General features: G+C 45.0%; 1 protein-coding gene across 3 annotated transcripts in view; it reads left to right on the forward strand.

The window, feature by feature from the left end:
- The first annotated feature begins 410 nt into the window (after positions 1-410).
- The window catches only part of LOC118365705 (adenylate cyclase type 2-like), a 34865-nt gene continuing 19905 nt past the window's right edge, over positions 411-15370 (forward strand). For 2 of the 3 annotated variants that reach the window (XM_052502561.1, XM_052502563.1), the window contains exons 1-11: positions 411-663; positions 2449-2616; positions 2917-3066; positions 4472-4632; positions 8172-8283; positions 8743-8870; positions 10454-10612; positions 10750-10882; positions 10985-11173; positions 11417-11457; positions 12214-12273. In XM_052502561.1, coding sequence (XP_052358521.1) covers positions 421-663; positions 2449-2616; positions 2917-3066; positions 4472-4632; positions 8172-8283; positions 8743-8870; positions 10454-10612; positions 10750-10882; positions 10985-11173; positions 11417-11457; positions 12214-12273 — 1544 coding nt within the window. In that variant the 5' untranslated portion in view covers positions 411-420. The remainder of the gene's footprint in view (positions 664-2448; positions 2617-2916; positions 3067-4471; positions 4633-8171; positions 8284-8742; positions 8871-10453; positions 10613-10749; positions 10883-10984; positions 11174-11416; positions 11458-12213; positions 12274-15370) is intronic. The other variant, XM_052502562.1, reaches the window with a different exon arrangement.

Here is a 15370-nt window from a genome sequence, read left to right on the forward strand (position 1 = left end):
ATCTATATCTGAGCCTTCCTCTTCCCTCTCAGTGTAATTCAATCAGGAAGATGCTGTGGCCTCTAGCAACAGGACATGACGCAGAGACAGATGTGCAATAAGCCTGAATAAGCCACGATGCTGAATTAGATATAGGCTGCTCTCATGACTAGACCGTACATAGGCATAATAAAGGGACTTGAATGATGTTGAAGGGAAGTTGAGTGAATGTTGTTTCGACATATCATTGTACCTGACCTATATAACATTTCAAAACCTCTCCTCAGACAGAATGTATATTATAGCCTGTTTTTTAATCCTTGTCTTTTCATTAGAGCAGTAGAGCATTGTGTGTCTGTCTGTATGGCTGTGTGTAGATTGATATGGCGTCCGTGTCTATGAATGTGTGTATATCTCAATGTAGAGTATAATTTAAATTCCATGATTGTGATTCAGTGTGCGTTATGTTCTCCCTCTCCGTTTCAGAGTGCGGAGGAGCACTGTGCATTTGTCAGCGTGGTGAGCTGCAGCCTGTGTGTGTTCCTGGCTGTGTTTGTGCTGGTGTGTACAGAGACCCTGACCCAGCGCTGGAGGAGACTGCTGGGTCTGGTGGTCTGGGCCACTCACCTCACCATGGGATTCACCTTCATCTTCAGCGGACCCCTCATTCTGCCCTGGGACCAGGTATACACTCTCGCTCTAAATAAAGGTTGCACGACAAAGCCTGTTGGCTTTCAAAATAAATGTTTCAAGCCCATGTCGTGCCATTTATTCTAATCAAAGGAGAGACTTTTAGATTTCTTCAAAACCATCAAACTTTATTAATAATTACTGCAGTAATAGTGTTAATGGTCACCCAATGGTGTAGAGTTAAAGCCCAAATAAACAGGATTTGTTTACAACTTTTCATAGTCTTCCTGAGTCCTTGTGACAAAGAACAGATACGTGAAATTATACAAAGGTACATTGCGCTCTCATTCAACAGATATCTGTCTCTAGTTCATTTACTGCTTGTTTATACAGAAATACTAATGCAACATAGTATTCATCTGCTGTATGGGATAAATAAACTGGAGATTGGGTCCCCCTGGCACCGACCGACAGGCACACAGACACTAATCATGGAATGGAATGCAGTCTTTAGGTTATCACCAAGCCATGGTAAATCTACTGTCAGCGTTAACACAGACACATGAGAGTTCAAAGAGCCCTATTCTGTTGCCTCTAAGAAAAACAGTATGAATGTACTAATATAAGAATACATTCTAATATATAAGTAATGTGATTAACATAATGTTGTATTTCTATGACACCCACTTCTTTTGTCCTCTTACTCTTTTCCTCCATCTTCGCACCAGACAGTTTATTAGGTACACCCATCTAGTACCAGGTCAGTCCACCCTTTACCTCCAGAACAGTCTGAATTCTTCAGGCATGGATTCTACAAGGTGTAGCGTTCAAGCATTGTGCAATTGATATCAAGGGATCTAACGTGTACCAGGAAAACATTAGCCACACCATTACACCACCGCCACCAGCCTGTACTGTTGACACCAGGCAGGATGGGGCCATGGACTCATGTTGCTTACTCTGGTCATTATTGCAGAATTATGTTTCACACAGTTTCTGTTCCTTCCCTGAAGAAGTTATCTGATTTAAGATCTACCCCACAGAGCATGCAATCTTCTCCATGTGATAACAAACAAAACACTCAGTGGCCAGTTTATTAGGTAGGCCACCCCGTTCACAAAAATGGTTCGCTCCTACAGATAGTGAGTCATGTAGCTGTGGCTTGCTATATAAAGAATGCAGACAGACATCAAGTCATTCAGTTACTGTTTGATTGAATGTTAGAATGGGCAGAATACACCATTACAGCACTGCCAACTGATGTGAATTCTGATGTGAATTGAAATTCACATCAGTTGGCAGTGGTGTAATGGTATAGGGAATGTTTTTCTGGCACACGTTAGATCCCTTGATACCAATTGAGCAACTTTTGAATGCCAAACCTTGTAGAATCCATGCCCTGATGAATTCGGGCTGTTCTGCAGGCCAAGGGGCAACGGCGATCATGCCACTCTCTGTTGCTTAGGTCACTTATTTAGCCCATTCTAACGTTCAAACGAACAGTAACTGAATGCCTTGATGCCTGTCTGCCTGCTTTATATAGCAAGCCATGACTACATGACTCACTGTAAGAGCGAACCATTTTTGAGAACGGGGTGGCCTACCTAGTAAACTGGCCACTGAGTGTACATATATGATATACACACATGAACAGAAGCATCAAAAAGTTATATTTGTCTAGTTATAGCATATCTTGCCAGTACACTGAGGTGACAGTTGTCCAGTAAAACCACTTGTTCTTTGGATAGTGCTGCCAATCCGAGACACTTTCCCCACACAGTGTTTCATGTCACATCAGTCTGACCTATCTCTCTCTCTCTCTCTCCTTTTCTCCTGTAGGTTCCCTTCTTCCTGTTCATCATCTTCACAGTGTACACCATGCTGCCTTTCCAGATGTGCTATGCTGTGGTACTCAGTGTGATCTCCTCACTCTCTCACATCATGGTCCTCACTCTACGCCTCACTGTCTTCAACACCCAAGATCCCAGCCCCTTTCTGGCCAATCAGGTGTGTTATTTGTTATGCTGTTAGTAACAATTATACATGTGTTACGGGATCTCCTGGTGATGCATAACGTTATGTATGCTCATAATGTTGTGCTTTAAATAGTTTTCTATAAACAGGAAGTGTGTGTGTGTGTGTTTTTTAATAACTCATGTGTCATGTTTGTTTCAACGAGATTGTGTGCTATAGTGTTGTTTTTGATCTCCTGTAAGGAGTTTTTAAGGTCATAAGACACATTTCTGTGAAAACAGACAATGCTTATGCTGTGCAGCTAGGATGTAATGTCGGTCCCTCTGTCCCCAGCTGCTGTCCAATGCGGTGGTGTTTCTGTGTGGCAGTGTGGTGGGGGCCTTCCATAAGGTCCTGATGGAGAGAGCACTAAGACAGACCTTCCAGGATACACTCAGATGTCTGGGCATCCGCATGAAGCTGGAGATAGAAAAGAGACAACAGGTGAGAACATCTTATCAGACACTCTGCTATATTCTTGATTGAATTATTTACCTTTAAGGAAAGTCCCTTGAGAATAGAAATCTACTTGGCAAAGGCGATCTCCCAGGGGTGTCTCTTTCTGAACAGAGGCACACCCGACTGAATACAGGAAGTATGAAAGACTAATAAAAGTTAATAGTGTTAGGCTAAAATATTTGTTGTCATAATAGCACTGGCTAATTTTTACTTAATTTAAGACCAGCAGCCTTGTTGTTTTCTGGCTTGTATTTTTCATTACGATGATCAAATCCCTTGAAATCAAATTTAATTAATGATTTTTTTAAGTAGATGTCTGTGTGTGCTCCGTTAGTAAAAACGGGTGTCTGTTTCAAATGGATTTTTAACCATAATTGTTTTTCATTTAGAATAATAGTTGCTTAGGAAGTGAAACCACACACCATGAGAGAGAGGAGGCTGCTGGCTGCTCTGTTGTCTTGCAGGACAGAATGGAATGATATAATCGCTAACATTTGAACCGGCTCTGTTCCACTCTGTTGTATTGAGCCCGAAAAAAGGAGCAGTGCCACAGGCGTTAGCCAAAGAGCACAGGCACCATAAATAAAGAGAAGAGGGAAGGGAGTGTTTGAAATGGGTCTCAACGCTGAGGTGAACAGTATTCCCTCCCTCTCTCCCTCCCACAGAGCATTGTTCTCTAGACCCAGTCAGATAGAATCTGCCAGATCAATTACAGCACAGGGCTGAGCTGACTGAACCAAATCAAGGCCACTTTGTGCAGAATGATTTTCCATGCTTTACGGTTTACTGGAAAACCTGCTCCAGTCATTTGAACCAGCAGGTGGTAATCTATCTGGGAGAGTATGTAGGCCTAACCAGTTGCCCCGTGACACTAGTCGTGGGGCAGTTTTACATTTCTTCCACTAATGGTTAAAGTTAGGATTTGATCCTAGATCTGTACCTAGGGGCAACCCCCCCCATGGATGCAGCCAAACCAGAGAGGAAAGATACTAGTCCAGTGCCTCAGTATTGCATCATACGGGTGAACAGGAATTATGATGGGGTCAATGGGTATTGAAGAATGATTTCCTGAGACATCTCCTTATTAACTTCTTAGATTCTCATCTCACCTGACTCTATTCCATTCCAGAGGCTCTCAATGCAATGTCCTATCTGTCTGTTGACTGGCTGTACAACCAGACTGGCAGCACAATGATTATAAAGCTTTTAACAGTAATCTGAATGAATAGGGCCCTTGTTAGTGGAGTTACTAGATCAGCAAGACACTCTGACAGCTGGTTGATACTCGGATTGGGTTGGGTTCATGACCTTTTGTCTATCGGACAGTGTGTGTGGTTGGGTGGGTGTGGTGTGTTGATGCTAACGTGTGTGTGTGTGTGTGTGTGCGTAGGAGAACCTGCTGCAGTCTGTGCTACCTGTCTACATCTCCATGAAGATGAAGCTGGCCATCATGGAGCGTCTGCAAGACTGCAAGGACAAAGAAGAGCAGCAACGACTCGTCAAAGACAACAACTTCCACAGTCTCTACGTCAAGAGACACGAGAACGTCAGGTACAGTACAACAATAGCCTGTCAAGGACTAAGAATATGACTGAGAAACATACAGCATGTTGAAATAACCTGTTATATTCTAAGAAAATTACTAAGAAACACAGTAGAATCCTATCCTTTGCCTGTCACTCATTGCCTGTCAAACTAAGCATGGTTTTCAGTCTACCAAATAACACACATGAAAAATATTTACCCAACCCAAATGTCCTCTTGAACGAAACTCCGCTTTTGGCTTTAGCTTTTACATTTTGGCTCTTTTTCTGCTTCTGGAACGGCCTAGTACATCACCGGGGCCAAGCATTCTTCCATCCAAGAACTCTATACCAGGTGGTGTCAGAGGAAGGCCCTAAAAATTGTCAGACTCCAGCCACCCTAGTCATAGGGTGTTCTCTCTGCTACCGCACTGCAAATGGTACAAGAGCGCCAAGTCTAGGTCCAATAGGCTTCTAAACAGCTTCTACACCCAAGCCATAAGTCTCCTGAACAGCTAATCAAATGGCTACCCAGAATTTTTGCATTGCCCCTCCCCACTTCTACGCTGCTGCTATTCTCTATTATCTCTGCATAGTCACTTTAATAACTCTACCTATATGTACATATTACCTGGACACCGGTGCCCCCGTACTTTGACTCTGTATATAGTCCCGTTATTGTTATTTACTGCTGCTCTTTAATTATTTGTTATTCTTATCTCTTACTTTGATTTTTTTTCTTAAATCTGCATGGTTGGTTAAGGGCTTGTAAGTACGCATTTTACTGTAAGGTCTACACCTGTTTATTCGGTGCATGTGACAAATACGATTTGATTTGGTTTTGAAATTGTGATTCCATAGCTAGGGACTTGAGAAGAGCAGAATCAGTTGCTTTGTGAGAAGGTGTTAAAGTTCACAGTTAGCTATTGTTATGTAAATGCCAGTTGAAAAGTACCAGTGGCCTGGCTTTGGCCCCAAGTGAGAGCAGGTCCGCCGGATTCATGGCCTAGTGAGACCCGGTGCCGGCCCGCAAAGATGGAAACAATAGTCTGAACACTGGGTTAAATCATATTGTCACGATCTTCGTTGGAAGCATACTCGGACCAACGTGCAGCGTGATCTGGGTTCCACATCTTATTTATTGAAGTAAGTGAACCGCACAACAAAACAATAAAGAAACAACGAAACGTGACTACGTGGTGCACAAAACACAAAATAATATCCCACAAACACAGGTGGGAAAAACAACTACTTAAATAAGATCCCCAATTAGAGACAATGATTACCAGCTGCCTCTAATTGGGAATCATACAAATCACCAACATAGAAAAATTCAACTAGACCCCACATATAAATATTAAACTAGACTAGCCCCTAGTCACACCCTAACCTACTCCACCATCGAGAAACAAGGGCTCTCTATGTTCAGGACGTGACACATATGTTGCATGTGTGCTTTGAATAGTTAGTTTGTGTTCTCTAAATGTATTAATTTAATTATCCCCTAACATCCTCTGACCCCGAGGACTGGAGTTGCCCATCACTGCTCTGGGCAGTCTATTTACACTCACAATGCCCAGTCAGTTCTCATGGAATTTAGCATGACAGTGTTAGCTGAGCCTTGACCCAAATGAGGCCTTTTGTTTTATGGGCATTCATTTAGAAAGTGCTGACAGACATTGGCTTTGTAGCCTATCCAGTGAACCTTGGCAGATGGCTCAATAGATTCCCTAAGTTTTAGACTCTGTAATTGCTTACAGACTGTACTGTACCTTCTACCTTCCTGGATAGAGAGGGAGCCCATTTGTTGCCCAAATTAAGGTCAACACGGTAACACTCTTCGATCTTCTCAGTAGCCTAACAAACGGACATTTGTAACTACCTGGTTGATTTGATAATAATGATAAGTTTAGACCCATAATTAATATGATTTCATAGAAAAGGAGGAACATTAAAACGGTCTGATCTGAGAAGGCCTTGTGAAGATCAGACTGTATCATGTGCTGCTGTGGCTCGGCTAGTGATGAATCCTCATTTAAACCCTTTGGTGTTACTGTGAATTATAGCCCAACCACTTCCACATTTGATCCTTGTAATGACACAAGACATTCTTGTCATTAGACATGTTCTTTCCAAGAAAACACCTGGTTGTTGTCAGTCAGAGTTACTGGGCAGCCAATGGTTCTCTGGTCTGCTTGGCAAGCAACAGGCTAATGTTAGCTACTTTAATGAGGACTGACCTTGGCAGCAGTTAGCCCTCTGAGCCCTGGTAATGAGCCAGTGATTAGGCTGTGGCGGCTGAATGTGTGGTGGCCTGGGTCAGGTGCTCTGTGTGGAGGATAGGGTTAAAAATATGCTTATAGCACTTCCAATCAGTGTACAGTGCAGTGCTTCCCCCATTATTTTTTGTCAGCAGCTGTGGCGAAGTTAGCATTGTGGTGGTGGGGGGGCGTGTTACTGGACGTGGCCAATGGCAAACATTTTAGTGGCTGTTCTACACATTTTAGTGGCTGTTCTACACATTTTAGTGGCTGTTCTACACACATTTTAGTGGCTGTTCTACACACATTTTAGTGGCTGTTCTACACACATTTTAGTGGCTGTTCTACACATTTTAGTGGCTGTTCTACACACATTTTAGTGGCTGTTCTACACATTTTAGTGGCTGTTCTACACATTTTAGTGGCTGTTCTACACATTTTAGTGGCTGTTCTACACACATTTTAGTGGCTGTTCTACACACATTTTAGTGGCTGTTCTACACACATTTTAGTGGCTGTTCTACACATTTTAGTGGCTGTTCTACACACATTTTAGTGGCTGTTCTACACATTTTGGTGGCTGTTTTACACATTTTAGTGGCTGTTCTACACATTTTGCCATGGACGGAGAGAACATTTTACAGTTTTAAAGCTAGTTCTCTGCAATTTAAAACTTTTGGTTACTACATGATTCCATATATGTTATTTTATAGTTTTGATGTCTTCACTCTTATTCTACAATGTAGAAAATAGTAAAAATAAAGAAACCTTGGACTGAGCAGGTGTATACAAACTTTTGACTGGTACTGTGTGTTTTAATCATATATTTTGGAGTGGAGGCAACGGTGCTGCTAAATGAATGTAGGAAAAACACTGCTGTAGTATGTCTTTGAGCCAAACCTCTTAGCACGATCTCCCTTCAACTCAGTCTTCACCTCCTGTTCACCCAGGATAGGACCTCCAGCTGTAATCAGTTATCCCCACTCCATTTCAACACCCCAGGAGTCAACTGTTATCTGACAATGACACCCTTGTTTAGTGATACAACAACATCAGAGGGATTAATCAGTGTAGCGGCCAGCCCGGCCGTATCCATGCAGACAACAGGTTTCATTATGACACTGATGTCTTGACCCCATATGTCCTGAGTCGGTCGTGATCAGTAAGCATGAAACGCAATAAAATGCTTGGAAACTATGTGCAACAGGGAGGGACCATCTAAACTTGTCCAATAATGAATACTTCTTGTTTTATTTGGAAACCGTGTGTCTTAATGAACACACCCTTGGCTTTTCTCTTTTTGCAGTATTCTGTATGCTGACATTGTGGGCTTCACCCGATTGGCCAGTGACTGCTCTCCGAAGGAGCTGGTCATCATGCTCAACGAGCTGTTTGGGAAGTTTGACCAGATTGCAAAGGTGAGTTAATAATTTGTAAGATTTCCACCTTTAATTAAATTAACACGGACTTTTCACCTTGTATTTCATATTTAGCTACACTTTTACGCTTATTATGATAACACGACAGTGTAGTAAAGCATAATCCAGTGTAGTAATGCATAATCCAGTGTAGTAATGCATAATCCAATGTAGTAATGCATAATCCACTTGTTATGTGGCATTAATCAGTGCTTGCTTCATCATAATAATTCTAATAATATATTTATTTTATAGAGTGCATTTCATGATACAAATAACCTCAGATAGTTAAAAACAAGTACATGTAGTTCTTGGGCTGGACACGTATGGATGTGTTGTGTGTTTGGTTCTTCAGGAGAACTTCTGATACCTTGTTTGTGTTAATGCTAAATCCAGTTGACATATCTGCTTCTTGGATGGTCTTCATGGTCTGTGGTATTTTTCTATTTTATTCTTCAGGAGAACGAGTGCATGAGAATCAAGATTTTGGGAGACTGCTACTACTGTGTGTCTGGCCTGCCTGTCTCCCTGCCCATGCATGCCAAGAACTGTGTGAAGATGGGTCTGGACATGTGTGAGGCCATCAAGTGAGTTCAGAGGAGGCCTTCTGGGGGGAAGACAATTACTAAAACATGTGATCCTTCTGGTTAGTTCCAGGACTTTAGCAACATGTATTCTCATTAGATTGTGAGATAAATAGCGTATAGTAAATCAAATGTGTTAAAGTCGGGTAGGGAGGGTAGTGTTATTGTATAACGCAAGGGGGACTTTCTGGCCTAAGTAGTATGTGTTAACATGAGTTGTCTGGGTCAATGATGGTTATGAGAGTGAGTTAGTTCTATAATCAGGTGTTGTGGAGGACTGGAGGGTCTGTCAAAGGAAGGCTTTATCATGGCTCCTCTCTGCCCTGTTGGACAATCAAATCGCTTTTAATTTGTTACACGCTTCATAAACAACAGGTGTAGACTAACAGTGAAATGCTTACTTAAGGTTCCTTTTCCAACAATGCAGAGTTAAAGATGAATGAAATACAAAATACAAAGTGACACAAGGAATAAATACACAGTCAGTAACAATAACAAATAAAATAACATGTCTATATACAGGAAGTACCAGTACTGAGTCGATGTGCAGGTGTACGAGGTAATAACATGGCTATATACAGGAAGTACCAGTACTGAGTCGATGTGCAGGGGAACGAGGTAATAACATGGCTATATACAGGTATTACCAGTACTGAGTCGATGTGCAGGGAACGAGGTAATAACATGGCTATATACAGGAATTACCAGTACTGAGTCGATGTGCAGGGGAACGAGGTAATAACATGGCTATATACAGGTATTACCAGTACTGAGTCGATGTGCAGGGAACGAGGTAATAACATGGCTATATACAGGAATTACCAGTACTGAGTTGATGTGCAGGGGAACGAGGTAATAACATGGCTATATACAGGAATTACCAGTACTGAGTTGATGTGCAGGGGAACGAGGTAATAACATGGCTATATACAGGAATTACCAGTACTGAGTCGATGTGCAGGGAACGAGGTAATAACATGGCTATATACAGGAATTACCAGTACTGAGTCGATGTGCAGGGGAACGAGGTAATAACATGGCTATATACAGGAAGTACCAGTACTGAGTCGATGTGCAGAGGAACGAGGTAATAACATGGAACATGGCTATATACAGGAATTACCAGTACTGAGTCGATGTGCAGGGGTACGAGGTAATAACATGGCTATATACAGGAATTATCAGTACTGAGGCGATGTGCAGGGGAACGAGGTAATACCATGGCTATATACAGGAAGTACCAGTACTGAGGCGATGTGCAGGGGTACGAGGTAATAACATGGCTATATACAGGAAGTACCAGTACTGAGGCGATGTGCAGGGGTACGAGGTTATCGAGGTAGTTATGTACTGTATATATAGGGAGGGGTAAAGTGACTAGGCAACAGTATAGATAATAGACCGTAGCAGCAGCGCATGTGGTGAGTATGTGTGGCGTCAGTATGCATGTGTGTGCATGTTATGACAAGACGGAAATAGTTGATTTGTTCAGCTGGCTCTGATGTCAAAGCAATAAGAAGGAATCCCAGGGAAACCTAAATGAACCCACACACACACATCTGACATATTCTGATCCCGCTCCTCAGACGAGTGCGCGAGGCCACAGGTGTGGACATCAACATGAGAGTGGGCGTGCACTCCGGCAACGTGCTCTGCGGTGTGATTGGCCTCCGCAAGTGGCAGTTTGACGTTTGGTCACATGACGTCACCCTGGCCAATTATATGGAGTCTGGAGGCTTACCTGGGTATGTTAGTAGTTGAGTTAACCATATATGGTAAATCTTTAATCCTAATGGTGGCATTCATAATTAAGTTACTAGTGGTAACCTAGTCCGAGTAAGTCCATTTTACTAATAGTAACCCCCATCTTTGTCTTGATCAGGCGTGTCCACATCACTGAGGCCACCCTGAAGCACCTGAACAAGGCCTATGAGGTGGAGGAGGGGAACGGTGGGCTAAGGGATGCCTACCTGAAGGAGCTCAACATACAGACATACCTTGTCATCGATCCTCGGGTGAGCTACCTCATTTAATGCATTACCTCCAGAATCCCTGACAAGGGCCTTATCTGTATATGTGAGACTGTACTCCTCGTTAACGTGTGTGTGTGTCATCAGTCTAAGAACCAGGCTCTGAACAGCCACAGCATGCCCAAGCCGCGTGTGAATGACGGGCTGAAGATGCGGGCGTCAGTGAGAATGACCCGTTACCTGGAGTCCTGGGGCGCCGTCAAACCCTTCGCCCACCTACAGAGCAGAGAGGGGTACACCCAAGACACCATGGTCAATGGAAAATCATGCTGCAAGGTGAGTGACGACTGGGGGGCCACTGCATTATAACTGATGAAAAGATTACCAGACTTCCTCTAACAGAAATAGTCCACTTTACACATCAAATCAAGCATAATAGGTTGAAATGTATTGCTACAAACATCACTATTTCCTATGGAAGACTGTTGCGACTGTTGATGGCATGTTTAAATGGTGATTTACTTCTTGCTGTTTTACGCACGATGTGTCTAACAACAGTTGTTTTAAAAAAAAATCTAGGACATCCCTCTGCGCACAGTTCACTCGAAGATCACTGAGAGGTAAGGAAGGCCAAGTCTGAGAACACGGAGAGGATGAGTTCATTTGTTTATATGTTAACAAGAGCCCTGAACTGGCATCATGTCAGAGTGGTGACGTCAGACTCTCCTTACTGGATTGGTACTCCTGCTATGCATCAGTCTATTGATAAAGTGGGTGTTTATGGTTGTGGAGGTGTATTTAGGAAGCCAGTTCTTTTTTTTGAATTACCAAATGCAAACAACAGATCAGTCACTGTACAGTAAATGTTAAGCGATTTGTAAGTCCACTTAATGTTACATGTATTGTATATAAAAACACAAACACATTTACTTTTTATAAGGTCATCAGGTTTGGTCGCAAAGGGCTTAGAAGTTGTCTCTTTTTCCTCCTTACTGACAAAAGCTGAACCACGTGAGTGCAGTAGACAGGACAGAGAAATAAGAAAATTGCCCCGAAAGACCTTTTGTCTCGGCTGTGGTTCTAGTGGACACCGATACTGTGAATGGACACTTAACAGGAACCGGCTGTGTTGCTTCCGATGTGGTCTTTCATTTGGTCAGAAACAGTCCCTCTTCATGTAATGTTTAATAAAAACAAAATAGTTTCTTTATTCAGTTACAATACAAGCTTTATTAATATTTGATCCATTCTACGGAGACAGACATTTGTTGTTTTAGTACACATGAATCCTCACATACAACACACAACAGTCCCATACAGGGACAACGATGTCACCATGTTGAATGTATCTATCTCTCACTGTTGGTCCCTGACAGCTTTGATGAGTCTGTAGAGGAGCCCTTCTCCTCACCGGCCCCTCCGCTCAGCACCTATAAGTGAGTGGAGCCAGCATGGCTCACAACGCAACTGCTCCCTTCTGAGTGGAGGAGGAGAATCTTGATGTTTCACAGCACCATTAACCTCCAACCCTTCTTTCTGGGTTAACACCCCCCCCCCATACTGCCTAGAGCAGCCTCCCTCTTCTGTGTAACAGGGCATCACAGGGATTCCCACACCTTTACAAAGCAAGCAGGGCATAGTAACCACTCTCTACTAAGTGTTTAAAGTGTCTTTTTGTTTTCCTACTGGAGTTATGTGCTGTTATAAATACCGTGTGTGTGCCTCTCTGTCTGTGTGTGTGTCTGTCTTTGTGTGTCTGTGTGTATGTTTCCTTCCTGGTGGGGCAGGGGGCACAGAGCAGGGGTACTGCTGGGAGACTCCTGTTCAGTCACCCAAGTTCAACTAACACACAACATCCTGCACACACACACATTATAGAATGAATGACACACACCCACCCCCCTTCTCTCTGTTTCCACTAATGCTGAGAATGGCCTAAACCAGTTGCCTCCCTGCACAGCACACTGGGACTGAATAACCTGCATGATCTTGGCTGGTTTACCAGCATCAATCTGTCTGTCTGCGTGTCACTCTGTCTGCGTGTCACTCTGTCTGCGTGTCACTCTGTCTGCGTGTCGGTCTGTCTGCGTGTCGGTCGGTCGGTCGGTCTGTCTGAGTGTCGGTCGGTCTGTCTGTCTGAGTGTCGGTCGGTCGGTCTGTCTGAGTGTCGGCCGGTCGGTCTGTCTGAGTGTCGGTCGGTCTGTCTGTCTGAGTGTCTGTCTGTCTGAGTTTCGGTCGGTCGGTCTGTCTGAGTTTCGGTCGGTCGGTCTGTCTGAGTGTCGGTCGGTCGGTCTGTCTGAGTGTCGGTCGGTCGGTCTGTCTGAGTGTCGGTCGGTCGGTCTGTCTGAGTGTCGGTCGGTCGGTCTGTCTGTGTGTCGGTCGGTCGGTCGGTCTGTCTGAGTGTCGGTCGGTCGGTCTGAGGGTCGGTCGGTCTGTCTGAGTGTCGGTCGGTCGGTCGGTCTGTCTGAGTGTCGGTCGGTCGGTCGGTCTGTCTGAGTGTCGGTCGGTCGGTCGGTCGGTCTGTCTGAGTGTCGGTCGGTCTGTCTGAGTGTCGGTCGGTCGGTCGGTCTGTCTGTGTGTCGGTCGGTCGGTCGGTCTGTCTGAGTGTCGGTCGGTCTGTCTGTCTGAGTGTCGGTCGGTCGGTCTGTCTGAGTGTCGGTCGGTCGGTCGGTCTGTCTGTCTGAGTGTCTGTCTGTCTGTCTGTCTGTCTGTCTGTCTGTCTGTCTGTCTGTCTGTCTGTCTGTCTGTCTGTCTGTCTGTCTGTCTGTCTGTGAGTGTCGGTCGGTCGGTCGGTCTGTCTGTCTGTCTGTCTGTCTGTCTGTCTGTCTGTCTGTCTGTCTGTCTGTCTGTCTGTCTGTCTGTCTGTCTGTCTGTCTGTCTGTCTGTCTGTCTGTCTGTCTGTCTGTCTGTCTGTCTGTCTGTCTGTCTGTCTGTCTGTCTGTCTGTCTGTCGGTCTGTCGGTCTGTCGGTCTGTCTGTCTGTCTGTCTGTCTGTCTGTCTGTCTGTCGGTCTGTCTGTCTGTCTGTCTGTCTGTCTGTCTGTCTGTCTGTCTGTCTGTCTGTCTGTCTGTCTGTCTGTCTGTCTGTCTGTCTGTCGGTCTGTCTGTCTGTCTGTCTGTCTGTCTGTCTGTCTGTCTGTCTGTCTGTCTGTCGGTCTGTCTGTCTGTCTGTCTGTCGGTCGGTCTGTCTGTCTGTCTGTCTGTCTGTCTGTCTGTCTGTCTGTCTGTCTGTCTGTCTGTCTGTCTGTCTGTCTGTCTGTGTCTGAGTCTGTCTGTCTGTCTGTCTGTCTGTCTGTCTGTCTGTCTGTCTGTCTGTCTGTCTGTCTGTCTGTCTGTCTGTCTGTCTGTCTGTCTGTCTGTCTGTCTGTCTGTCTGTCTGTCTGTCTGTCTGTCTGTCTGTCTGTCTGTCTGTCTGTCTGTCTGTCTGTCTGTCTGTCTGTCTGTCTGTCTGTCTGTCTGTCGTCTGTCTGTCTGTCTGTCTGTCTGTCTGTCTGAGTGTCTGTCTGTCTGTCTGTCTGTCTGTCTGTCTGTGTCTGGTCGTCTGTCTGTCTGTCTGTCTGTCTGAGTGTCTGTCTGTCTGTCTGTCTGTCTGTCTGTCTGTCTGAGTGTCGGTCGGTCTGTCTGTCTGTCTGTCTGTCTGTCTGTCTGTCTGTCTGTCTGTCTGTCTGAGTGTCTGTCTGTCTGTCTGTCTGTCTGTCTGTCTGTCTGTCTGTCTGTCTGTCTGTCTGTCTGTCTGAGTGTCGGTCGGTCGGTCTGTCTGTCTGTCTGAGTGTGTCTGTCTGTCTGTCTGTCTGTCTGTCTGTCTGTCTGAGTGTCTGTCTGTCTGTCTGTCTGAGTGTCTGTCTGTCTGTCTGTCTGAGTGTCTGTCTGTCTGTCTGTCTGAGTGTCGGTCTGTCTGTCTGTCTGTCTGAGTGTCGGTCGGTCGGTCTGTCTGTCTGAGTGTCGGTCGGTCGGTCTGTCTGTCTGTCTGTCTGAGTGTCTGTCTGTCTGTCTGTCTGAGTGTCGGTCTGTCGGTCTGTCGGTCTGTCTGTCTGTCTGTCTGAGTGTCTGTCTGTCTGTCTGTCTGAGTGTCTGTCGGTCTGTCTGTCTGAGTGTCGGTCTGTCTGTCTGTCTGTCTGTCTGTCGGTCTGTCGGTCTGTCTGTCTGAGTGTCGGTCGGTCGGTCTGTCTGTCTGAGTGTCGGTCGGTCGGTCTGTCTGTCTGAGTGTCGGTCGGTCGGTCTGTCTGTCTGAGTGTCGGTCGGTCGGTCTGAGTGTCGGTCGGTCGGTCTGTCTGTCTGAGTGTCGGTCGGTCGGTCTGTCTGTCTGAGTGTCGGTCGGTCGGTCTGTCTGTCTGAGTGTCGGTCGGTCGGTCTGTCTGTCTGTCTGTCTGAGTGTCTGTCGGTCTGTCTGTCTGAGTGTCGGTCTGTCTGTCTGTCTGTCTGTCTGAGTGTCGGTCTGTCTGTCTGTCTGTCGGTCTGTCGGTCTGTCGGTCTGTCTGTCTGAGTGTCGGTCGGTCGGTCTGTCTGTCTGAGTGTCGGTCGGTCGGTCGGTCTGT

The sequence above is a fragment of the Oncorhynchus keta genome, unplaced genomic scaffold (genome assembly GCF_023373465.1).
Source record: "Oncorhynchus keta strain PuntledgeMale-10-30-2019 unplaced genomic scaffold, Oket_V2 Un_contig_1587_pilon_pilon, whole genome shotgun sequence".
Taxonomy (NCBI): domain Eukaryota; kingdom Metazoa; phylum Chordata; class Actinopteri; order Salmoniformes; family Salmonidae; genus Oncorhynchus; species Oncorhynchus keta.